The sequence below is a fragment of the Anolis sagrei genome, chromosome 4 (genome assembly GCF_037176765.1).
Source record: "Anolis sagrei isolate rAnoSag1 chromosome 4, rAnoSag1.mat, whole genome shotgun sequence".
Lineage (NCBI taxonomy): Eukaryota > Metazoa > Chordata > Lepidosauria > Squamata > Dactyloidae > Anolis > Anolis sagrei.
In genome coordinates, this window is record NC_090024.1 from 187,155,663 (window position 1) to 187,182,761 (window position 27,099).

General features: G+C 40.4%; 2 protein-coding genes across 2 annotated transcripts in view; both read right to left on the bottom strand.

Moving 5' to 3' along the window:
- C4H6orf89 (chromosome 4 C6orf89 homolog) overlaps positions 1-426 on the bottom strand; it is a 29,238-nt gene extending 28,812 nt beyond the window's left edge. The window contains exon 1 of the mRNA XM_060773159.2: positions 304-426. The gene's annotated coding sequence lies outside the window, so the exon portion shown is untranslated. The remainder of the gene's footprint in view (positions 1-303) is intronic.
- A 6,099-nt stretch (positions 427-6,525) lies between these two features.
- The window catches only part of RAB44 (RAB44, member RAS oncogene family), a 33,726-nt gene continuing 13,152 nt past the window's right edge, over positions 6,526-27,099 (bottom strand). Inside the window, exons 8-14 of the mRNA XM_060773158.2 lie at positions 25,112-25,296; positions 16,841-17,919; positions 14,977-15,058; positions 13,159-13,273; positions 10,613-10,714; positions 9,480-9,556; positions 6,526-8,173 (exon numbers count right to left, since the gene is read on the bottom strand). Of these exons, the coding sequence (XP_060629141.2) occupies positions 8,086-8,173; positions 9,480-9,556; positions 10,613-10,714; positions 13,159-13,273; positions 14,977-15,058; positions 16,841-17,919; positions 25,112-25,296 (1,728 nt within the window). The 3' untranslated portion in view covers positions 6,526-8,085. The remainder of the gene's footprint in view (positions 8,174-9,479; positions 9,557-10,612; positions 10,715-13,158; positions 13,274-14,976; positions 15,059-16,840; positions 17,920-25,111; positions 25,297-27,099) is intronic.

Sequence of the window (27,099 nt, forward strand, 5' to 3'; positions counted from 1 at the left end):
TCCTTTTCCCCCTCAGCCGCTTAAGGAAGGGGCCTGAGGCTGTTAGGAATGGTGGGACTTGAAGTCCAAAACACCTGGAGGGAGGGCCCAAGTTGGCCCAGGCCTGGACGTCACCAGCTGTTCCTAGCAACTTGAGTGAAAAACAACTCCTGCTGCAATTTCTCCTCTACTCAAGCACTGAAGATACAGGAGCCCCCTCCAGCTCTCTATGTCGGAAATCTATGTATTCCACCTCCCTCTTTGTACTTAAGTGCCTCGCTGAAAGCATGACCAGCCCCCCGACGCCTCCCTCCCCGTCCTCACCCCACGAAGGGCCCAAGGCCGCAGAGACCGGAACAGCCGCGACCATGGAAACGACGAGGCTCCCAAGCTGGTTTGTTATGGTGCCGAATCTGCGCCGGCGAATGCGAGGCCTGGCTGCCACCAGAACCCGGATGTAGGAAGCGCCGCGCATTCGCTGACGCAGATTCAACACTTGGCCTCGTGGTGGCCTCTGAGCAATTCTTCCTGCTTGTCTCTGCGGCAGCTCTGTCACGTCCTCTATCTTATGTATCATATCTATCCTATCTATCTATCTTTCCTTTCTATCTATCTTTCCTTTCTATCTATCCTATCTATCTTTCAATCTTTTCTATCTTTTCTTTTCTTTCTTTTCTATCTTTTCTTTCTATCTTTCTTTTCAATCTTTTCTATCTTTCCTTTCCATCTTTCTATCCTTTCTTTTCTTTCTTTACTTTCTTTCTTTTTTTCTATCTTTCCTTTCTATTTATTTATTATTTACTTTGCTTGTATACCGCAATTTCTCAGCCTTGTAGGTGACTCAACACGGTTTACAACAAGAGCAAAAGTCAATCCAACTATTTATTTATTTATTTATTTCTATCTTTCTATCTTTTCTTTCATAGATAGATAGATAGATAGATAGGGGATGTGACAGAGCTGCCGCAGATAGCTAGCTAGCTAGCTAGTTATAACCCGTCTATTCCACGTTAGATGAGCCTGCAAGACTAATACTATATCCCAGGCATGGGCAAACTTTGGCTCTACTGGTCTTTTGGACTGGCTGGAGGGCCCATGTTTGCCTATGCCTGCTATATATACCCCATACTGTACCACACCATACATTCTGTGGTGATAGTATGAGAGCTGGGTCCGGAAACTCCGAGCGTTACAATGTTTCCACCTCGCTCCTTCGGAAGCACTATGCGCAACACAGAATGGAACACATGACTGAGAAGGGGGTGGAGGGGTGGTAGTGAGAGACTTACCTAATGTAAGCAAGGATGGAGACAGATAATATAGAAAGAATGTAAGAGTTCTTTAATGGTGAAACCCTTACCCTAAACCGTACCCTTATGCTAACCCAAACCCTAAACCTTACCCTAACCCTTACCCTAAACTGTACCATAAGTCTAAACCTATCCCCTAACCCAAACCCTAACCCTTACACTAACCTAAACCCTAAAACTTACCCTTACCCTAAAACGTACCTTAAGCCTAAGCCTAACCCCTTACCCAAACCCTAACCGAAACCCTAAACCTAACCCAAACCCTAAACCTTGCCCTAAACCTTACCCTAAGTGTCCCCTCCTTTCTATCCTTCCTTCAAATGCAACTACAAAGTATATTCCCACCCTGACTGTGCCGCTCTCCCCTCTCTCACTCTGCCCCCTCTCTCGGCAACGTGATCCCTTCCCTTATTCACAACCGCCTTTACGGCATCTCCTTAACACTCGGAGCTTCCGGACCCAGTTATCATACTATCACCCATTCTGTATTGACTTGATACTATTACTGTATTTTAATCTTTGTAGCATATGCTTTAAAATGTGTTTTATTCCGTTTATGTTGATGTGTTTTGACTGTTGTACCCTGCCTAGAGTTGTAAGAAGTGGCGGGTAACAAATAATAAGGAGGAGGAGGAGGAAGTTTGGATCGTTGATGTCGCCATACCGGGTGACAGTCGCATTGAGGAAAAACAGGAAAAACTCAAAATTGAACTTCAAAGGCTCTGGCATAAACCAGTACAGGTGGTCCCAGTGGTCATCGGCACACTGGGTGCCATGCCAAAAGACCTCAGCCAGCATTTGGAAACTAAACATTGACAAAATCACAATCTGTCAACTACAAAAGGCCACCTTACTTGGATCTACATGCATCATTTGAAAATATATCACACAGTCCTAGACGCTTGGAAAGTGTTTGACTTTTGATTTTGTGATAAGAAATCCAGCATATATATCTTGTTTGCTGTGACATACTGCATTTTTGTGTCAGTAAAATAATAATACTTACAATTATACTGAAATAAAGTAACGAAAAGCAAGTAAAGACAAACTTAATACAGCTGTACTGTATTATTCATATTTATTTTACTGCATTATAAATATTGACTTTATTTTAATTTTTATTTAAGGTATTATTTCTTTGCTTTTTTTCACTTGTTGCCTAAGAGTTCCAGTTGGTTGAGTTCCAGTTAACTGAGTCCTCTTTCACACAGCTGTATAAAATCCCACATTATCTGTTTTGAACTGGGTTATATGGTAGTGTGGACTCAGATAACCTAGTTCAAAGCATATATTGTGGGATTTTTCCCTTTATATTCTGGATTATATGGCTGTGTAGAAGGGCCCTCAGATAGCCTAGTTCAAAGCAGATACTGTGGGATTTTCAGCCTTGATATTCTGGGATATAGGGCTGTGTGGCCACATATCCCACTTCAAAACGGATAATTCAGATTATTCAGGTGTCCAATTATATGCCGTGGCATAACAAAATAGTATCCCCTATATAAAATGTAAAAATTAAGATTTGCTTTTTGGAATTTTGGGGTGGGGTTAATCCATGCATTCAAGATCTGTGGATACAGAGGACCAGCTGTAGCCAAGTTGAACTCCATAACCACTTGTCTGTTGGTTTTTTAAATTAAAATGAACAAGTCCAACAGACCCTGAGAAATTGTGAGCTTCAGGGATGTATACAGAGCTTCAGGGATGTTCACGGTGGCAGCTGGGGGACAGGGAAAAAAGGAAGGAAGAGTGGAGACTCAGTAATTGGCCTGTCTAATGCCTTTATCCTGAACAGATGGATTTGGGTTTGTGGGGCAAGGAATTTCCTGTCATGCGTGATTTTTAAATCTCTACTTCCTACTCAATTTAAAAAGGTTTTGAGAGGGAGAAAATGACACCTTGTCCTCTTCCTTCTCCAGAAACCCCATTCCCACAATAAAAACATGATAGTGTCAACAATAAGACCATAATTATGCAGCATGTCACCACATTTCTAACTACTGCCACCCACAACTTTATGACCTCTTGTCATGATCACATTTCTCACCAATTCATCTACTTGCCTGCCTATAAAGCATCTTCCAGCAGTGGTAGCACTGCCCTGCTTCATCATCCTTCCTTGCTTTTGAGTTATTTATTTCGTATCAAAAGCATTGCATAAATTAGTATAAAACTGATAAAAATACAAGCAGCACAAGTGGCTAAATATTTTTGACCAAAAATGGGCAACAGCAACCGCATTGTCTGTAGCCTCCAACAACTTTTCCTCTACGTGAGGCAGGACATTGCAGACAAGCATACAGATGCAGAGTTGTCTGTTCTACTCCACAGTCGCACGAGGTGCAGGATTCTTTTAGATAGTGCCATTTTGCCATGCTGTCTTTTGATCTGCCCACTCCACTTCTGAGTCCGCTCAAGGACTTCCAAGTTGCCCATTCTTGGTTTGCCTCTGGAGGCAGACCCTCATGGGGGGCCATCCAATTGGGATTTCCCGGTTTAGCTGCCTAGAGGGATACTCTTATTGTTGCTGGAGGAACATTAAGAGAGTGGTGGTTCTCATGAAGCTTTTGAGTAATCAGGCCCCTTAGAGCTTATCACACTGGAATATACCCTGTTTCTGGGGGTCTTCGATCACTATTTCAACCAGGTCCTATATCTTGATTTCAATAAGGCTTTTGACAAGGTTTGCAATTATATTCTTGCAAACAAGCTAGGGAAATATGGACTAGACTCAGACTTCTTAAACCTTTCCTTTTGTGGGACCCCTTTTGGCTTGAGACATGTTTATATGACCCAGGTATATGATGTAAAAAATGGGTATAAAAATCTAACATTTACTGATAGCAAATCAGCATTCACAAGCCCCCGGTGGTGCAATGGGTTAAACCCTTGCACCAGCAGGACTGAAGACCAACAGGTCGGAGGTTCAAATCCGGGGAGAGCACGGATGAGCTCACTCTGTCAGCTCCAACTCCCCATGCGTAGACGTGAGAGAAGCCTCCCACAAGGATAGTAAAACATCAAAAACATCTGGGCATCCCCTGGGCAACGTCCTTGCAGAAGACCAACTCTCTCATACCAAAAGTGACTTGCAGTTTCTCAAGTCGCTACTGACACACACAAAAAGCTTTTACAAAACTTATTAAAGAAGCCGATTAACCTCGTTATGAAATGCAGTTGAAGCATCTTCTGCAGTGTCCACTGTCAATGTTGTACAACAGATTTGTGTAAATGTCTAAAACAGCCACCAGGTCTTGTTCAGAAAACTTTTACTGTTCAGGACCCCATCAATGAGCTAGGGGGACCTCATTCGGGGTTGGGACCCACAGTTTAAGAAACCCTGGACCAGACAGTGGTCCTGTTAAGTAGATTGGGAATTGGTTGAGCAACCAAACCCGAGGGGTGGGGGGTGGGGCTCAACAATGGTTCATCTTCATCCTGGAAAGAAGTGACTAGTCGAGTACCTCAGGGTTCGGTCCTAGGCCCAGTGCTGTTCAACATCTTTATTAATTACTTGGGTGAAGGTTTAGAGGACAGGCTTGTCAAAGTTGCAAATGACACAAAATTAGAAGAAATAGCTAATATCCCAGAGGATAGTCTCAGAATCCAAATGACCTTGATAGATTAGAGAGCTGGACCCAAATTAACAACATCAATTTTATGTTCAGTACTACACTTAGACAATAACATGTATGGTGATACACTTAGGTTGGGCCAAAACTAGCAAAATTATTTTCAACAGGGAGAAATTTAAAGTAATACACAAAATTTATCTGTTGGGAGTGATTTGAGAGGGCTGGACTGGATAGCCCTTGTAGTCTCCTCCAACTATTGTGGTTGTATGAGTGCTCCCAAATCTTGATTTTGTTGAATTTCTCCAAGTTGCCTTTTCTCTGCCTTTTCTGCCCACTCTCCTTTTGTATTAGGGTTATGACTCTTCGCTTTTCCATTTTCCGCCAAATCAATAAGGATTTTGTACATGCATGCCTCCATGTTGCTTGTCAACCTATGACAATCATGTGAAGTTCATAGGCAAGGAATACACAAAGGTGGTTTGCCACTGAGTTTTGCAGCATTTTCATTTCCCTTTTGAGAATCTATGAGCCCTTCACACAGCCATATGACCCAGAATATCAAGGCAGAAAATCCCACAATATCTGCTTTGAACTTGGTTATCCAAGTCCACACTGTCATATAATCTAGTTCAAAACAGATATTGTGGGATTTGCTGCCTCAATATTCTGGGTTATATGCCTGTGTGGAAGGACCCTAAAATACCCATAAAATAATCTAGAACATTGTTTATGATCTGTCTTTCTATCCTTCGGTCTGTCTGTCTGTCTTTATTTCTTTCTTTCTTTCGTTCTTTCTGCAACACCAGGCCTGTAGCCAGAATTTCGTTTCGGGGGGGGGGGGGGGTGAATTTTTTTCAAGGGGGGGTTTGGGGGGGCTGAGTTTCAAGGGGGGCTGAGTCTGAGTGAAAGAGGGTCTAGCCTAGCAAACCTTTTGTATCATTACCCCAATACCCCCATGCATATGGGATATATTGAGTATGGTGATCAGATCATGATATGAATAAACATAACAGTTTAAATAATGCACCAGTAAGGCCTTTTCGCGAACCACCATGAGAATTTCGGGGGGAGGGCTGAAGCCCCCTGAGCCCCCCCCCCCCCGGCTACATGCCTGTGCAACACCAATCCTTGATCCTACAAATCCCCATGAAGTAATATTTGCAATACAGCATATTTTGTATTATTTATGCTCCAGTTGTTATCATCTCTGATCTTAGTCACCAAACACAATGCTTTACTCTTGTTTATAGGATGATTGTGATTAGTGTTTAATTTGTTTTTCATACTGGTGCAATTTAGTTATAAACAGCTGTTTTCATTAGAAAAGTCATTTCATTTTTGCTGATTTTTAAGTTGTTTACAGACATAACCTGGAAGAAATTCAAATTGGCCCCACTTTGTTAATACAATTGATTAAGTTTAAATTGTGTTTGCTGCCCTCCTCTGGTGGAGGATCATGCAAGTAAAAACAACCATAAGGCCAGAGTGTGAATATACAAAAGCAAGAAGATCGCCATCTTCTGTGCATAACCAACATTTAATATAATATATTTATTTATATGTATTAGAGGTTGAGTATCCTCATCCAAAATGCTTGGGAAAAAGAAATGTTTGGGGTTTCAGGGTTGTTGTTTTGTGAATTTTGGAGTGTTTGCATATACATAATCTTGGAGATGGGACCCAGGTCTAAACACAAAATTCATTTATGTTTCATACACACCTGATATACATAGCCTGATGATACTGTTATACATTATATTTCTAATAATTTTGTCCCCAAATTACAGATTTGGATTAAAATGCTGTATAAAAACACTGGTAAAAGTATCACTATAAACATTAATTATAAAGCAATTAGCATTTTATAATTTAAACAACAGAACATTAAAATAAATTTTATTTATAGATTCAACAAACCACAAATCTGCGTAGCATGTCATTAAAAGGCCAACATATTCAATTTTTTGGAGCTTTGTGACATAAAAATGTTTCTAATTGCCAATGGAAGGAGGGAGACACACTGTTTCCCTTAGGGAAGGATTTCCAAAGGCTGGGAGCCATCACCAAGAAGGCCCTCATTTTTGTCCCACCAAATGAGTATAAGAAAGTAGTGGGACAAAGAGAAGTATGTCCATATTAGACAGTGAGAACAACTGATTTACAACTCTAGCTATACAATTATTCAGAGAAATCCATCAATTTTTACACTCACAGTGTTCTGAAATGCCTGAAGTCAAGAACATGGCAGACTGGCTCTCCCTTGACCCCAAGAAAGTACCATACTGCCAGTGACATAGAAAGTTATATGTGTGGTGTTAACCTTAATTTATCAATGCAAATAGATGCTTGTGAATTAAGATCACCATCCAGTACCTACTGAAGTTTTGTGGCAAAATTCCTATAGACTTCAGTGATACATTATAACTCAGATTTGTTCAGAGCCTCACTTAAACATGCTATGGTCTGTCTCATGATTTGTATAGTATCAATGTTTTATGTTCCCCATGAACAAAATCATCGTGAAATGCCTTCAGTGGAAATTTACTCTAGCTAGTGGCTTGACTGACTAAAGTTATTAATCACACATACATATAGAATGAAAAGAATGAAAAATGGAAGAGTTTTTAAAAGAGAATAATTAAATATGTATTTTTGTGTCACTTATACATTTGTGGAACTTGTTTCCAAAAGGTATCAAATCCATCTGAACAAATTTTACAGGAATAAGGGGGTGGGGGAAATGTGCTGAGAATAAGCATTCTTTTGACATAAAATCCAATTTTCCCCAAGTCCTGTACTGAACTGATTGGATATATGTATTTTGATAGTTTAGATTTGTGGATAATAGTCTACTCCTAGCCATCAACGTGCTGACACCTATAACTCACTTTTCATTTTGCGGGTATTTGGTACCTTGTGGGAACAAACTCCCTATTTGCCAATATGATGTCAGAAAATATAAATAAATTATAGATATTCTTGCTCATTCTGCAAGTTCTATAGACCAAAGTTTGAAACTTTTGCTGTACAGTATGAGATGGAAAGTTTGAGATCTGCTTTATAATGCTTGCCATCAGTCTAAACCTGGTCTTATGAAATGGCTCTGTTCCAGCGCTATATGAAGTAGCCTCCATGCCAGATGATACAAAATACAGATAATTACATCAAATCTGCTGATATGCATTAGCTCTTAACACTTTGTGTTCATCTTTTCACTATTGTTACGAGCAACAACTGCTTTTCTTTTTAGGTATTACTGTTAACTCCAGAAATTCCTGTTTTAGCTGGTCTTCATGGGCTTTCAGCAACCTGCCATTATAAACATAGAAAGAAAGGTGGGTTTAATATTCTGTGGGAAAATAGCCGATTATCCATCTTTCCCATACCATCTGAATAGCAGCTTTCACATATTTTCAGTCATATAGTTGATAATTAAAATGTGGCCCATGTTTAATCATTAGTCCTCCAAAGAACAGGCTTGTTCAATTCATGAAATGTGTTGGCTTACAACTTACTTTTTATTCTTAAAGAAACTTTGTTTTTGCTCAGGGTGTTCTATCTCTTGCTATAATGATTACTATGCAGAATGTAGCTCCATAGGTGTTACAAGGAGACATTTGAAATAAAATCATACAAAAATCCCTCCTGTCTACCCTGGTAGGAAAAAGTGAACCTCTGCTTGGAATTCAATGTCTTTTGATCTCTGTGGTTGAGATTTCTAAATACCTCTCCATAAGCTGCCAATCCCAGGATATGACGTGATGCTGTCAGGGCAGTTAAAGCAGAATAAAAGTGCTATAACTGTGTAGTTATATGCAAGGGTATGCCTTGCTGTTTACAATGTTGTTTACAATGTTATTTTAAATCCAATTCTGGACACCACCGTTCAAAAGAGATATTGACAAGTTGGAAGGTGTCCAAAGGAGGGCAACTAAAATGATCAAAGGTCTGGAGAGCATGCCCTATGAGGAATGTCTTAAAGAGCTGGGCCTGTTTAGCCTGCAGAAGAGAAGGTTGAAAGGAGACATGATAGTCATGTATAAATATGTGAAAGGGTGTCATAAGAAAGAGGGAGCAGACTTGTCTTATGCTGCCCTTGAAACAATGGATTCAAACTACAGGAGAGGATATCGCATCTGAACATTAGGAAGAACTTCCTGACCGTACAAGCTGTTCAACAGTGGAACTCTCTGCCTTGGAGTGTGGTAGAAGCTCCTTCCTTGGAAACTGTTAAACAGGCTGGATGGCCATCTGTCAGTGATATTTTGTGCTTTTCCTGCATGGCAGGGGGTTGGACTAGATGGTCCATGTGGTCTCTTCCAACTCTATTACTCTGTGCTTCTATTGACTTCACACATCTTTATGTCCCTTGTGGGAATCCTCTTCATCAAACCTGAACCTGTTAGCTATAGAAGTAACCATATAGGTAGGAAAAACCTATCATATTCCAAAGAACTATGTTTTTGTAAAACTTCATTCATTCACACTATTGGTTGAAGGTCAGAGAGTTTCTATGGTTTGGGGTTTGTTTTTTGTTTAACAATTTTATTTTTCATTCTACAAGCTGATACATTGAGATCCACAACCTGAAAACAGGCAGGGACCAATGACTCACCTGACTAACTTGACCATGGAATCAGTCACATTGTGACCGGAAGCAGCACTGCATTCATAAAATGAGAGTCCATATTCCTGGCACAAATGCATAAGATACTGTTACAATTATACATGAAGCATGTTTTTATAATGCCAGTAGTTGCCAACCCAGCTTTCAGTCCCACCAACTGATCTAGAAGTTACACATCCACATACTGGTCATGGACCAATGCCTCTGTTCCAGCTTTAAAGAAGAAGAGAAAAGGTTGTTTACATTTTGTCTTCAGTGAGTCCTGACTGGGCCAGCAAAGGATATTTAAAAACTTTTAGCTCCAATACATTTTTTAACTTGAAATTAATCATGACAAGCAACCATACCTTTTCAATCAACCCAAGTTCTAAGAGAATGGGAAGATAAGAAAAGAGATCTCCAAATGACAAAAAAAATCTCCTGGCACCTTGAGGACTAACATGATTTCTTATGGCATGAGCTTTCAGGGACACTGTCCACTTTATCAGACGCATAGTTGTTTGATTTATATAAATTGTGGTTGGGAAAGTGAAATGAAAAAGGACAGAATACAATAATCTTAGCCACAGCTGTGCTATTTATTTGCCAATTTGAGGGTAATTATCCATTTTGTTTTTGTTTTTAAAATAAAAAGCAGAACTTGAAATTTGACTGTTGTTTTGTGCCTTCAAGCTGTTTACAGTCATCCTAAGGTGACCCATTTACTGGGTTTTCTAGAGCTGGGAATACCAGTATGTGCTTTGCCTGAGGGTTTTCAAGGCTGAGCAGGGAATTGAACCCTAATCTCCAGAGTCATACTCCACTACTCAAGGCACTACAACATGTTGGGCTCGACCTCCTCCCAGTATCCCTTAGCTGGCATGGCTGGTAAAATATTCTGGGAATTATGGGCCAAATCAGGAACTTTTCCAAAATCTGTAAGGAAGTAAGAAGGAGAGGGTGCTACCACAGGGCCATCACTTCTTCCTCCATACTCATCTACATTCTCCATTTCCTATAGTGATAGTTAAAATTTTCCAGAAGAGACCTATCCATTATTATGGGTTAGATTTAACCTGAATTTGGTATGTTTAGCCTTAACTGGATGAGGAACAGATTGAAAAAAGTGTTCAGGGGCATACCTTGGCCAAGTATTCACCATCCTCCATTGATACTCTTCTTTCAGCAGCACAGTCAGTTTTGTTACCAAGCAGAAGAACAATAACCTCATTTCCTGCTCCTTCCTGTGAAGAAAGACACCTTTTGAGTGGTATAGGAACCTATTCTTTCTGTGCTATTTCAGCTCCTAATGCCAACTTTTCCTGAACGACTCAAACCACACAACCTACTTGTGTCTGTAGTTCCCTGCACCATTTCATATGCTCCCACCAACTGGAAGGAGCCCCTGGAGGTGCAATGGGTTAAACCCTTGTGCCAACAGGACTGAAGACCAACAGGTCCGAGGTTTGAATCCGGGGAGAGCATAGATGAGCTCACTCTGTCAGCTCCAGCTCCCCATGTGGGGACATGAGAGAAGCCTCCCACAAGGATGGTAAAACATCAAAACATCTGGGCATCCCTGGGCAACATCCTTGCAGACGGCCAATTCTCTCACACCAGAAGCGACTTGCAGCTTCTCAAGTCGCTCCTGACACACACATACAAAAAAATCACCTGGAAGCTTTCTAGGCCCAGAAGGGCACCCTACTGCTGTTGCTCACCAATGGGGGAAGGCACAGAAAAACTAGTCTCAAATTGGTCTGATGGGGAGAAGAAATGAGGGTGTGCTCTCAAATGGAGCACATCTGCCTTTTCATTCCCTGAGAATCCAGAGCAATTGGGTCTTCATGGTCTGAATCCCAATTCCTTAACTTCCACACTAATAAGCTAAAGCACCAGGGTCCCTCCTAGGGCTTGACAGTTGACAAGAAGTTAACCTTTTAATAGAGTGCAACGCCAAGAGTAAAACCCTCTGCACTCCATCCCCAAAAGGACATGTTCACATGTACCAAAACTGTACCAGGCTACATATTAATCATGTACTGTGCCACTGGTTTGCTTTTTGTTTTATTCAAGAGCAAGCAGATTAGAATCCAGTTCATATTGGGACAAGTATCCATGGGCAGGGAACTTTAAACCTCCCCGTCTGATTGTTATTAATTTCACTCCTACACACAAACACCCACCTCATTCCACATAAGGGCTTGAAAAAACACATACAGCTTCATTGACATCAAAGAGGTTTCTTTTTCTGAATTGTTTTACTGGCCAGGCTCCAATCTCAAATTAGGATGACTTTATGCTAGAAATTGATTTACTCCCCTACCAGTCAATTAAGTAGGAGGTACAAAATGTCCTTGCTTGTTCATTTAACTTTGTTCATGCTTTTAAAAAAAAAACAAAAAAACAAATCTATACACAAAGTTCCAAGTGCAATTCCTCCTAACAACAACAGTATTGTTTCAGTTGTATTTATGTTCTGTTTTTCCTCTATGGAGGTCAAGAAGGGATACGTGGTCCTCCTCCCCATTGTCTCATCACAGCTCTGTGATATATTAGGTTGTAACTGGTCCACAGAAGTATAATTTATTAGAATATAGCACTCCTTGGTTTTTCTAACAGTTGCCTCTTCGGCACCCACTTATTCCATTGTTTTAGTGGATTGTTTCTAGCAATTTCTTGGTCTAAACAGGTAAAAGATTCAATGACTTGAATGACATCAAAATAGCTTTAAAATCATGGGTCACATACAAACCCCCCAATTTTTCCAAAATGGGTTTGATGCCTGGGTTAAACGATGGTGCAAATGTGTACAAATTGATGGTGACTATGTTGAATGGTAGTTTTGAGTAGAACAGTGGTTCTCAAACTGTGGGTCCCTAGATGTTTTGGCCTTCAACTCCCAGAAATACTAACAGCTGGTAAACTGGCTGAGATTTCTGGGACTTGTAGGTCAAAACACCTGGGGACCCACAGGTTGAGAACCATTGGTATAGAGCAGGGGTCCTCAAACTTTTTTAAACAGAGGCCAGGTCACAGTCCCTCAAACTGTTGGAGGGCTGGATTATAATTTGAAACAAACATGAATGAATTCCTATGCACACTGCACATATCTTATTTGTAATGCAAAAAACACTTAAAAACAATAAATAACTAAAATGAAGAATAATTTTGCTTTCAGTTGGTGATTGTCGTTGTTGTGTGCTTTCAAGTCAATTCAGACTTAGGGTGATCCCGAGCGGGGGTCAAGTAAATTACCTTGGAGGGCTGTATCTGGCCCCCGGGCATTAGTTTGAGGACCCCTGGGGTAGAGGATAGCTCCAGCTATGATCTAACAACTTCTGCTAATATATGTTCAATCATAACATTTTTATGACACAGGAGACAAAACTTTTTGTCCCACTCCCATACTTCTAGTACCTCTTGCTGCTATCTTAATTTTATGGAATAGCCAATGTATTTCATCATGCTGTTTAGGTGCATTGGGATAACACAATGGGAATAATACTTTAATCTATACACATCTATTAGGAATTAAGCCTCAATGAAAGCAGATTTACTTCTGAATGACAACACACAAGATTATTTTTAGTATATCTATAACAAGTTCTTTGCTAGCCAAAGTTAAACTCATGCAAACATAAATGAGGGAAAGAAATCAGTAACAGGATAGAATTGCCATCCTTACCTGGATGCAGCTGAGCCAATACTTGACATCGGCAAAACTGCATTCTGAGGTGATGTCATACATCAATACCACTCCATCAGCCTTTCGGAAGAACTGCTTGGTGAGACTGTGGTATCTGTGGGGAGGAAATGCATTTTCCTACAACATTCACATTGACAGGTTTCAGGGATGGAAATCACCCAGCCTTCCAAATGTCAGTAGAGTGTAATCCCTAGCATTCTTCAACACCAACATATGATGGTGATGATGATGATGATATAAAATTTTATTTATAGGCTGCTCTATCTCTTCAGGGGACTCAGAGCAGCTTCCAAACAAAGGCAAACATTCAATGCCTTGGTGATAAACAAACACATAAGTCACAAAACAGTGCATCGTAACATCATTATAAATTCATAAATTACTAAATAAACACAAAGCTCCAACAAACACAAAGCTCCATATGATGGCTTACATTGCTGAGTTTTGTAGTCCTATTGGAAATACAATGTGCCAATGTGCGTATAGTTGCATTTTTCTCATGAGAGAAGGACAAATTGTTAAATACAGTTGCAGCTCTTTTGCTAAGTAGTACTGAAGAATGAAGCATGCCTCATAGCGAACAAAGGTAATAGGATTAGATAGTTTGAGTGACCCAAAGTGTCCTCCCTCTGTGTTTACCCATTCTGACCTCTCTAATGTAAACTGGTAGTCTTAGGGATGTCTCCTTCACTTTTTCTTCTTCCCATGAATTCTCTCTTGACCTTCCAAGATGTAGCTAGCTTAGATCAGCATACTGAGTAACTCTCTTATCTTAGAATAGAGTTCCAACTAGAAAAATTAGTTTATTTCTCCAAATTACTGGTATATTTGCTTCTTAAATCAAGATCTCTAACCACACTCTAACAATTCCAGCATCTGAAGAACCACACAATTCTCATCCCAGGTCAACCAGGATATGTTTTCAAATAGAAGTTTGTCTTCATATCAGAATGAAGAATTTGGCTGTTAGAGCAGGTGCGTGTTGAAACAAAAGGGAAAAACTCATCATCTTTTCACATTGGCTCTGTATATCTGTGCGTGAAATGGGTCACAAAAATTTCTCAAGGCTGTTTACATAGAAAAATAGGGCAGCTCTTAAAATATTCTTCAGTAATTACAAACACATCTGCAATGTTTTCTAAAGCAATGAAGTTGCAGAAAAAAGAGCTGCAACTGTATTTAACAATTTGTCCTTCTCTCATGAGAAAAATACAACTATACGCACATTGGCAAAGGCAAATATAGTCAAGTGGTGTGTGTCTGTATGCTTAGGGAGGCAATATGCAAGTACATCAACACCCACTCTTTTTTTTATGCCATTACAAATATATATAATCCAAGCACAGCCCTATTGTAAATTTGCACAGACACTCAGCAGTCTAGTCTTGCCAAAAATAGTTTGGGTCCCCCACAGTCAACACTGGGCCAGCTGAAGATGTACTGAATTTGAACCCATCTTCGATTAGGGAACTGAAAAATATTTAGAAGTCAAAGAATTGTTTCCATATTAAAAACTGGAGAGGTCTGTCATATTTAATGGTTGTGTAGAAGAGGGAGTTTTAGCAATTCTTGCTTATCACTTGCTGAAATTTCCTCTTCCACATAACCATTAAGTATGACTACCTTTTTCTGTTTTCACTCTGGACTGGATTTTTACCAGCATTGTAGCTGCGCTGGGGGAGGTTTCATTTTCTTAGAAGATTTCATATGACAAACTTTTACTGACTTTAAAAAAGTCAAAGTCCACTATCATCAAATTCATCATCACTGTCTCCTCAATACAACCCTCTATGATACCTTTCTTGTCCAGCTGTGTCCCACAGTTGTAAAGTGAAGCACTTGTCATCCACAAAGAGGTTTTTGATCCGATAGTCAATTCCTAGGGAAGACAATACAGCTATTTCAGCAAAGTTCAGCTAGTGTCTCCAGTTGCTTGAAAGAAGTGAAAAGGACAGGCTCCACTTCTACTGATAAAAATAAAATACTGCCCATCTCTTATGCCCCATATTGACATTATACAAAAACGGACAATCATGGACAGTATAGCACTCAAAATGTTCTCTATTATGAGAATATAAATATTGAGGGTAGAAAACCTGACAGGAAGAGAGAAACTGACATCCTTCCAAGATAGTATTGATTGTTATCCTATATGTGTGTGCAGATGGAGAAAGAGAAAAAGAAAAAGAGGAGGGAGGGAGGGAGGGAGAAAAGTACCATCAAAATAATAGTCTCTGGTAAGAAATGCCTAGCATCAATAGGGTCACTGACTATGCATCATTTTAAGTTCTGCACCAAAGCAAAACTATAGTTTAGTCTCTTACTACACAGAGAAGGATACAGGAAGACTTGAGTAACTATTCCCCACATTCAGGAAACAAGTTAGAGGAATTCACTCTGTCCCACAGGGTATATACACTGCATGCCTATAGCAGTGAGATACCACTTTAACTGTCATTACCCCATCCTATGAGGACCTGGCATTTGTAATCCCATAATTCTTACAAAATAGTTCTAATACAATAGTTCAGGGAGTTTTGGTTTGAGAAGAACTTTAGCTTTCTCTACCAAATAATACTGATGCCTCATCAAACTCCAGCTTTTGATATTATTAACCATGGCATCCTTGTGGGAATTGGAGGCGCTGTGCTGCAGTGGTTCTGGTCGTACCTTTCAAGCAGGTTCCAGATGGTGGTGCTTGGAGATAGTTGCTCCTCAAAAAAAGAGCTGTTATGTGGTGTCCCAGAAGATGCCATTCTATCCCAATGCTCTTTAATATTTACATGAAGCTACTAGGAGATATCATCCATAGGCATGGGGCAGGGTGTTATCAGTATGGTGATGACACCCAAATATATCTCTCCATGCCTTCAAAAACAGCTTCAACCAAAAATAGTGTGTCTCCTCTGAATTAATGCCTGGTGGGGGTAATGGGCTGGATGAGGAAAAACAAATTGAAACTGAATCTCCTACTCCTGGATCCATCTCCCAAAATGTCAGCCCAGGTAGATGCGACAGTCAGGAGTGCTTGAGGTAATTAGTACATGCACTACCATTTTCAAGTTCTCCAAATCTAGGAAGGGATGCAGCTGGTGTATCAGCCAAAGGGGTGTGTGAGGAGAACACATTTTAGACCTTTCTCTTCCAGCAGGCCTACCCAGCCAGTTTTAATTACAAATGTTAAACTTGCATCTTAAGTTTAATCTTTGTTCTGTGTATTTTAATATGCATTTTATAGAAATATGTTTTAATATGAGTATTTTATAGAATTGTTTAGATAATAATATGTTTTAGTGATGTTGTAATCCACCTCAAGCCATAAGAAGAAGCAGGTAAGAATTATTATTATTATTATTATTATTATTATTATTATTATTATTATTTCCAACTCCTCACATGCCACACTTTTAAGGTTAAACATTTCAACATCATCATCAACTCTATCTCCATTTTCCATAAAAATACTTAGCTTTTGTATGTGTTTGCCCTCAAGTGGTTTAGGGAAGCTTTAGGGAGAAAGCTTACTGTCACCAACACACTTTTCTGCAGTCCAGTTAAAAGTGAATAGAAAAGCCATCACTGAACCCAGTGCCTTCCAAGAGAAATATCTAGATGCATACCACATTGCATCATAGCATAAGGTGATAGATTCATTTCATACCTATAGTCGCAGTCACATTTCCACTAAATGAATCCTCCTGTAGCCGACACAAAAAGGAAGTCTTGCCAACATCAGTATTTCCTACAAAGAGCACATTGTACAAGTGATCTGGATGAGAACTAACAGCTTTGGTGACGTTAGAACTTTCTTTTGTGCCTACATTCATTTGGCAATCCCTATTATCTGCTTTAACTTTTGCTTCTTCATCCTTTATTGCTTTAACGTCATGATTATTCTTACAACTCGATATGTGCATGTTTCTATCTGGTCTATTTTCTGATAACAGTTTTTTTGGCTCTTTGGGGGGGTTTGCCTGCACTTCTGGGTCAGGCATATTTTTAAATTGGCTGTTTGGGACAAATGAACTTTTGGATCCACTTCCAATGTTCACGTTGGGCAAAGAGCTCCTGTGTGAAAAATCAGATGGTGTCACATCTTTCACCAAAGTCTCAAATATGTCTTTATCTGGCATTTTCATCTCTGGAGATAACCTTATCACTCCTTGCTTTAAAGCTAGCAGTGAGCCCTCTTTGCAGTCACTATCAACATGTGTCTTCAGTCCTGAATAAGCCAATGGTTGAGCCTCAGGCATAAGACTTCTTCTTGGCATGGGCTCTGGCATTTTGACTCTGGGATTATTCTGCTTCACCTCCAGACAACTGCCCTGAACTTGATTTGGTCCTTCTTTATGATGCATCTCTCCTTGTAATCTGGCCTTGCCAATAAGTATTTCAGAAGTCCTCTTTTCTGGACCACTACTTTTTGAGGGAGCTTCCTTTGGAGGTATTTTTTCCTGTATGAACCTTTTCTGAGAATTTCCACTTTGCTTAGTTTGAGCTATAGGTTCCCGTCCTTGAACAACAAAGTCATTTATTTGTTGTTGGTGTGACTCAGATGCTTTGATCTGAGCTGCTATAGCTTCATTCAGCTCTTTGAACAAAGAGTTTTGCCCTACAGGCTCCTCAGGGAAATAAGGCCCTTCTCCAATAGAGTTTGCCACAGGATCTTCTTCAATAGAGATCACTCTTTTTCTGGAGTCTGAGTCAGTGTTGCTCATTGATGTAACATCATTAAATGCCCTGTATGGAAATAATAATATATGACAGTACTTATTTGGTGCACATGCAACAAAGAAACAAGGATTGAAAAGGCGTAAATTTAGAAGTGTCCTGAGAACTCAAGGACATATAACTTGAAAAGCTATTTATCAGTTGAAATAGAGTACTTTCATAGTTGCTTTTCATGCAAAGTAAGAATTGAGCACATCTATTTCTGGTGTGTGTGAAATGTTAAATGTTGTGATGTCCAAATAGCAAAATAAATCATGCTTGTAAAATATAGTGAATATTGTCCCACCAAAAACAGAAATCAGCATTCATTTAATAGGAAAATACCAGGACATTTCTAGAAAGCTGTAGAAGATAAATTTCTTAAAGATTAAAATTCATACTTCCATGTCGAGGCTTCAGAAGACAGGAACATTTAACATTAAAATTCACATTTCTGTCTATAAGCTAAAGAGTTAATAGTGCTAACCAAAATATGAATGTATTCATATTGTGTCTGATCAAAAGGCTTTAGACTAATTATTTGGGGGCTTGAAGATGACAGCTCAATCATTAGCCCAAAAGCAAGCTCTAAACACAAGGGTGGGAGTTCTAGAGGAGAAGCTGAGGAACAAAATGGGATCCACAGTAAAAACCAACAATAAATTAATAGGTACAAACAAACAACTTTGGGTATCTGTACACCTTCATACAGAGTTTGGGAAATAAACAAGATGAGCTTGACATCCTAGTACAAGGAGATAAATATGACTTTAGAGGCATAACAGACATCTAGTTTTATCGCTCCCATGATTTGAATCTTATGATTGAAGGATATAAGTTATTCAAAAAGAAGAGATGTGGCAGAATAGGAGGAAAGCAACATATGTCAAAGGCAAATTCAGATGCATAGAAATCCATGAGAATGATCAGGGAGGACCATTTGAGTGCATTTGGGTACATATAATTGGAGAAAGCAATAAAACCAAATTGTAAGAGGGGTTTGGTACAGCCCACCAATGCATGAAGAAGTTGTGGGTGATACTTTTCAGAAAAAAATCTCAGAAATCTGCAAGACACAAAAATTAGTAGTTATGGGGGACTTCCATTACCCTGATATCTGATGCGAGACTAACTCCACTAAACATAGCCTGTCTGACAAATTATTAATGTGCCTTGTATTTATTTATTTATCGTGTCAGGAGTGAACCAAACAGTTGTATTGCATTACAAACAAACAAACAAAACACAAATTTGCAAATTTGGTAGTTGATTAAATGTCCTTTGACTAGTAGCTGGCCACTTGGAGTGCCTCTGGTGTTACTATAAGAAGGTCCTCCATTGTGCATGTAGCAGGGCTCAGGTTGCATTGCAGCAGGTGGTCTGTGGTTTGCTCTTCTCCACACTCGCATGTCATGGATTCCACTTTGTAGCCCCATTTCTTTAGGTTGGCTCTGCATCTTGTGGTGCCAGAGGGCAGTCTGTTCAGCGCCTTCCAAGTCACCCAGTTTTCTGTGTGCCCAGGAGGGAGTCTCTCATTTGATATCAGCCACAGATTGAGGTTCTGGGTTTGAGCCTGCCACTTTTGGACTCTCGCTTGCTGAGGTGTTCCAGCGAGTGTCCCTGTAGATCTTAAAAAACGATTTCTTGATTTAAGTCATTGGCGTGCTGGCTGATACCCAAACAGGGGGTGGGCTGGAGATGTCACTGCCTTGGTCCTTTCAGTATTGGTTGCTACTTCCCGGCAGATGTCAGGTGGTGCAATACAGACTAAACAGTGTAATTTCTCCAGTGGTGTAGGGCACAGACACCCTTGTAGCTGGAGCTGCACCAGCTCCACTGGCTGCCGATTTGCTACCGGGCTCAATTCAAAGTGCTGGCGTTGGCCTTTAAAGCCCTAAACGGTTCTGGCCCAACCTATCTATCCGAACGTATCTCGGCCTATCAGCCCACCAGGACCCTAAGATCTTCTGGGGAGACCCTGCTCTCTATCCCGCCTGCTTCACAGGTGCGGCTGGCGGGGATGAGAGACAGGGCCTTTTCTGTGGTGGCCCCTTGACTATGGAACGCCCTTCCCATGGAGGTAAGATCAGCCCCCTCGCTGATGGTGTTCTGAAGAAGATTAAAAACCTGGATGTTCGGACAGGCATTTGGTTAATTCAGTGCAATGAATGTGATGATTAAAGGATTGGTAATATGGACGACAAAACTGGATCACGATTTTAGTCAGGAGATGCATTGGATTGTTATTGATGTACCAATATTGTGTGTTACGTTTTTATGGTTTTAAATTGTATACTGTTGACTATTGTATTTGGTATTTTGTTGTAAATCGCGTTGAGTCGCCAGCTAGGCTGAGAAACAGCGGTATACAAGTACAGTAAATAAATAAAATAAAATAAATTGTAGATGATTTCCCATTTGAAAACATAGAGGCAGCAACAAGGGGTAAGCAATCATGGACTTGATCCTAATCAATAAGAAGGAGTTGGTCACTGGAACCAAAGTAGTTGGTATTTTAAGGCAAAGTGTCGGTGCAATGAATTCACAGTTGTGGGACAGGGCAAAGAAAAATACAGTCAAAAACAGACATTGGGTTTCAGGAAAACATGATTTAAGTAAGTTCAAGGAAATGCTGAGTGAAATCTCATGACTACCCTAGAGGGAAAATATATAAATCAAGTGTGGGAATTCTTGAAAAATGAGTTTCAAAATATTTCATGGAAGAAGAAAAAAGGGAAACATCTGAAAAAGCCAAGGTGACTGCATAGTAAGCTCAAGGAGGAAGTGAAAATAAAATAAAAGAAACAGAAGAATGAATCACCAAGGAAATGTACAGATGTAAAGCCAAAGCTTATAGGAATAGTATAACGAAAGCTAAAGCTCAGACTTATGATGACTCTATCGGGGGGTTTCTTAGCAAGATTTGTTCATAGACACTTTGCCATTGCCTTCTTCTGGGGCTAAGAGTGTGACTTGCCCAAGGTCACCTGGTGAGTTTAATGGCCTAGTGGGAATTCGAACTCTGCTGGCGTAGTCTAACACTCCAACCACTCTACTATGGTGGCTGTCTAGCTTTTCTTTGCTAAGGATGAATCTGCTGCATTTCTGTGTATAGTTAGAAGGAAACCCTCAGAAATTTCAACTGGTCCAACGGGCGGCGGCCAGGATGTTAACTGGTGCCCCTTACAGAGAGAGGTCAACCCTCCTGTTCAAGGAGCTCCATTGGCTGCTGTTTATTTTCCGAGCCCAATTTAAAGTGCAGGTGTTTATCTACAAAGCCCTAAATGGTTTGGGACCATCCTACCTGCATGACCGCATCTCTGTTTACGAACGCATGCGCTCACTTCGTTCATCCGGAGAGGCCCTGCTCGTGATTCCACCTGCATCACAGGAGCGTCTGGTGGGGGCGCGAGACAGGGCCTTTTCTGTGGTGGCTCCCGACTCTGGAACACCCTCCCCAAAGATCTTAGACAGGCCCCTACATTGGCAGTCTTTAGGAAGAACTTAAAGACCTGGCTGTTCCGATGTGCCTTTCCAGAATAGGAAAACTCCAACACCAAGTCCCAGAAGCACTTTAGTAGAAATTAAGATTGCCGGCACACTGCACTTACCCTATAATCCTACATATCACCTGTCACTTCAGCACTTTTAATCTGTACCCACTACTCTGGCCCGGCCCAGTTTTATTGTATCTTGGTGTATTGTTTTATTGCTTGTTGGTTTTAATATTGCTTAACTGTTTTTGATTTGCTTTAGGTTGTGTTTTGTTATATTGTGTTTGAGGCCTTGGCCTTTGTAAGCCGCATCGAGTCCTTCAGGAGATGCTAGCGGGGTACAAATAAAGTTAATAAAGAAGAAGAAGAAGAAGAAGAAGAAGAAGAACCCTGAATCACTTCATACATAGATACACAGCAGCAAACTCACTCTTAAATGAGATCCCCTGTTGAATCTCTTTACAAGTCACAGCTCAGTGAATCACACAGAGGCCAGGAAACAGTGTCTTGTGAAAGCTGGTTGGTCTTATTCTTCCCTGTTCTAAGACTGCAGTCCTTCTTGGATGTAAGCTTCACTTCCGACTAAATGTGCAAAGAGATTCTGTAGCAAAAGTATCCCCCCCCCCCCCCCAGATATTACTATGAAAGCATGTCTACAATTTGAAACTGAACATTGTTAGAGGAGGGAGGAAGACTGGCATACTAGAAAGAAGAAGGCAACAGTTTCTAGGCAGCTGGTTTGGGCTGTAAAGGAAAACAAACAAGCAGTTATTTAGTTCACTTTTTCGACATGCCTATTTTGATAGAAAGATAATCAAGAGTCTCTTCCCCAGGGGCTTAGTCAACTTGCGATATTTTTCAGCTTAAATGGAGAGGAGTCATTTGGTACTCTACCTCAGACAGCAATATCTTGTTTTGGCAGCTGGATCTATCATATTATTGGGTCAATTTTTGTCTAAATTTTAAGGAAACTATCCAAGGCACTGGGCATAATTAGGATATTATGTTCATCATATTTCTTTGATGTTCAGATTAAAACCTAGAGTAAGTCTGCTATCCCAATGATATTGAAACCCACTCCCTATTCACAACTTCAGTATCCACTTAGCCATGCTCCAAAAATATCCACCACCCACTTGGAAGTGTTTGTGCGCCTCTCTGGGACCTCCAAAGTGATTTCAAAGAATGCCTCTAGCTCAAATACCGTATATGAAAATTTAATAAAATATCAAGTCTGCTATTAACCATGATTTCAGGTATCTACACGGGAGGTCTTCGATGCATTCCCCCATGGATACGGAAGCTGTATCCATGGGGAAATAACAGTACTCTGAGAGATGGAAAGGCTTGTTAAGAGTTTCCAAAGTGAGAAATACAGAGGCCTTTTGCACTTTAAATAGTAGTTAAGAAGGGAGAATTTCAGCAGATATTGCTCATTCTCTGACTGGATGGCAAGAAAATAACTGCTGAAGTTCCATTTTCTACAGAACTATTAAAGGATCAGAAATGCTTTCCACTACTCAGTGTAGTTACCTATAGCTTCTATGGAGGGAAGTATTACAAAGAATGGTATAAACAAAAGCTACATGTTCCTCAAGGAGAAAAGAGGTTGGGCACTTTAATGAACTCACACTGTATGGCAGAAATGTGGATCATATGGCCTTTCAGATATTGCTGAACTACAAGTAATAGAATCATAGAAATGGAAGGAAATACAGGGATCATTTTCTAGTCCAACACATACCATGCAGAAATACACAAGTAAGGTAGGTGAAGGTTTTCCCCTGACATGAAGTCCAGTCATGTCCGACTCTGGGATGTGATGCTCATCTCCATTTCTAAGCCAATGAGCCAGCGTTGTCCGTAGACATCTCCAAGGTCATGTGGCCGGCATGACTGCATGGAGTGCCGTTACCTTGCCACCTATTCGAATTGCTAGGTTGGCAGCAGCTGGGGCTGACAGCGGAAGCTCACGCCGCTCCCCGGATTCAAACCTACGACCTTTCAGTCAACAAGCTCAGCACTTTAACCCACTGCACCACAAGTAAAGCCTTCCCAAAAAGGTATTAATCCAATCTCGGGTTAAAGGCTCCAAAAATCTAGAGTTTGTCACCCAAAATGCAGTCACAAAACTATCAGATAACTCTTGCCATCAAGAGCTTCTTCCTAACATTATGTGTTTTAGGTGTAATCACTTTTCTTATCATTTCCATTAGTTAGTGTTCTAGTTTCTAAAGTAGCAAAACACAGTTTTGCTTTATCTTCTACTTTACATCCCTTCAGATACCTATCATGTCATTTCTCACTATTCATTTCTCCAGGCTAAACATTACCTAACCCCTTAAGTTATTCCTAATAGGGTTTGGTTTCCAGTCACAAGCCTGTTAAGCACTGCTGGTGGTGAAGAGTGCTAGGAGCTGCAGTCCAACAACATCTGAAAGGTCAATTGATTCTCAAAATGTTCTTACTTTTTTAAAAAGTGACTGTTTTTCAAAGCTCTACTACAAGAGGAGAAGTGGCAGTTATAACAGCATGTCCTGCCCTGCCCCATCCCGCCCCACCCTGTGCTTCATCACATAAACAGATTTTTGGCACAGTCTTTGCTAAAAGATAGAAAACAGCCTAATGCTACCAAACTAATCTGCTTTTACCTGATCCTCAGGAGTGACTCCTATGACATTAATTAATGGATGTCAGACAACAGTAGGTCTCTGAAAGTTAGCTATGTTATGGGCTTCCATGCAGTCCAGTGACACAATGCCAAATGTACAGTCATGAATAAATGCAGCCTGGTTGAAATGATAGCAAACTACTGGTATTCTGTGTGATTCAAAAATGCCTGAACAACTCAAGGCTAAGATCTATACTAGACTTGTTCATCCAGTAGCCCTCTACGAGGCAGAGTGCTCTCCAACAACAAAGAAACACGAACAAGCCCTTCACACTATGGAAATGAAAATGCTGAGATGGACACTTGGCTTGACACTTCTTGACCATGTGACAAATGATGACATCTGTCAAAGACTAGGAATAAAAGCAACCAGAAAGAAAATGCAGGAAGCAAGACTACGGTGGTACAGCCATGACATGAGAAGAAAACCAACATCAGTAGCACAAACAGCACGACATTTGGAGACCACGTGAACAGCCAAAGAAAAGATGGATGGACACCAACAATATAGACATGTATGCTGTCAACCTGATACCTGAGGATGCCCAAAACAAAGCCCTATGGAAGCAACAGTCACAATCCTAACCCCTCCTTAGGAAAATAGCTAAGAAAGAAGAAGAAAACAATAGTAGATCTAAAGCCATGACATGAGAAGAAAACCAACATCAGTAGCACAAACAGCACGACATTTGGAGACCACGTGAACAGCCAAAGAAAAGATGGATGGACACCAACAATATAGACATGTATGCTGTCAACCTGATACCTAAGGATGCCCAAAACAAAGCCCTATGGAAGCAACAGTCACAATCCTAACCCCTCCTTAGGAAAATAGCTAAGAAAGAAGAAGAAAACAATAGTAGATCTAATGATACTACATTCAATATTTTCTGTACAACCTCATTGCAGTGACTGGACTCAACACTGCTTAGTTTCAGCAATGTCAGGCTCCTGACCATGCCCTGGAGGAGCTACGTCAAACTAGAACCCAGCAAGGTGTTTCCTAGAGAAGAGTCTCCAGGGAAATATGATTTGTGAATTCATGTTTAGGCCTTACCTGCCATATTTGTGCATTTGGGATATTCTACCCTTCATTTTATCCAGGCGGTGTTGAGTCTGTTGAAGTTGACAAAGAGTTTCCTGTAGCTGTTTCTCAAGCACCTTATTGGTTCGCTTGAGTTCTTCGGTTTGGGCACTGCCCACATGCTGCTTTTTCCTAAGGGTGAGGAGGTGAGTCTCAAGCTGAGGAGAGAATTTAGGACAATATTTAACCATCAGAAGAATAACTCAGTCAGTTACACATAGTGGATTTTTCTGCAAAAAGATTTTACAGATCAGTGTTGGCCAACTTGGTGTCCTTCAACTGTAATGAATCACTACTCCCATCAAACTACAGTTGTTGATGTTGTGTGCCTTCAATTATTCCCAATTTATGGAGATGTTGCATCTAACCTATCACTGGGTTTTCTCAGCTAAGAGGATCCGGGTGAAATTAGGGGGCTATTCCTTCTCACTTACTCAAGAAGGTGTACATTCTGCCATATAGGCAGACTTACTAATAACGGGAATAGATATATCATGATTTCTAAGGATCCCATATTGATTCTCCCCTATCAAAAGAACAAGTGGTGACTGAGTATATGATGTCCACTGAAGGCCATTTTGTCTCCCTATTTGGAAATGGACTTTACTGATAATGCAGAAATAGCCTAGATATAACTGAATACTTTCTAGAACGCAAACACAGCTAGGACTTTTTCTTCTTTTTATTAAAAAGTAAATATCAATATGAATTCAATTTTTTAAGAGAAGCAGTAAAGAAAGTATCAGCTTCTCCATGCAGCAAGTCTCTGCAGCATTTTTTGGATTAGTCCAAAGCCAGACAACACCAAGGCAACCAGAACTATCACCGTAGGTTGGATATACAAAGGAGATACTAGAGCTAGATTGAATGAGGTAGCAACCTTAACAAAGGCGGTAACTGGTGGGAGAGATGGATACAGAGCAGAAGCAAGAGGTCAGAAGATAAAATGCCTTTACCATGCAGCTATTAGCTACATGTGTGGCATTTTCAGATGTGGTCCAGAATATTGTCCCGCCAATGCTGTTGTAGTACAATTCAACTGCCAATCCAGTCATCTTCAGTACATAAAATCAGAAGGGAATGGGTGGCTGCCTCCTTGTTCTTGCCCTCAGACAGCAAAATGTATTTGGACAGCATTGGTCTTATTTTTAATCCACCCAATATTGTATTACATTGTGTCAATAAGGCCAGCAGGTATATGCACTTACAGTCATGCCTGTATGTGCCTTCAGGTTTCCTGTCAAGTTATGGTAACTATGAATGTCATAGGATGTTCTTAGGCAAGACATACTAAAAGGTAGCTATGCAAGTTCCTTCCCCTGTAATACAACTTACAGCATTTTGTTGTGTATCTAGGACACACTGAATCATCAAGGAACCATAGCAGGAGATATAACTGTTTGGCCTAAAATATTTCTACCCTTAACTAGAAAATATGTCTCCTCCCCAGGAGGTGGTGCTGTTTCCTTTGCAGAGAAAAGCTAAACTGTTCCATGAAGACTCAAGTCAAGTGGTCTTTGGCCTCTCCTTGAGAAAGGAGTCTGGCGTGCTGGCAGAAAACTGGAGAATGTGATAGATTTGCATTTTCTTGCCTGGCACATTGTGGGAAAAACCAGACAGTAGTGTTTGAAGCACTGAATTCTACATCATTCCCAATCATTTTCTCTCCTATGCTGCTCCATATTGCTTTGACCTACTTTATCCCATATCATAGAATTATGGAATCATAGAGTTGGAAGAGACCTCATGGGCCATCCAGTCCAAGAAGCAGGAAAATCACATTCATATGAACAGCTGTGGGCCATCCACACCCCCGATCCAGGGGCTTGTTTTCTCCTTGCTGGTTTTTAGGAAGTAGATTAGATTGAAAATTCAAGACAGTACATGTATCTGTAAATTGCTTAATTTTTTTAGAAAAGGTAATTTCAGCAGGTGTTGATTGTCACACAACCAGATAACAA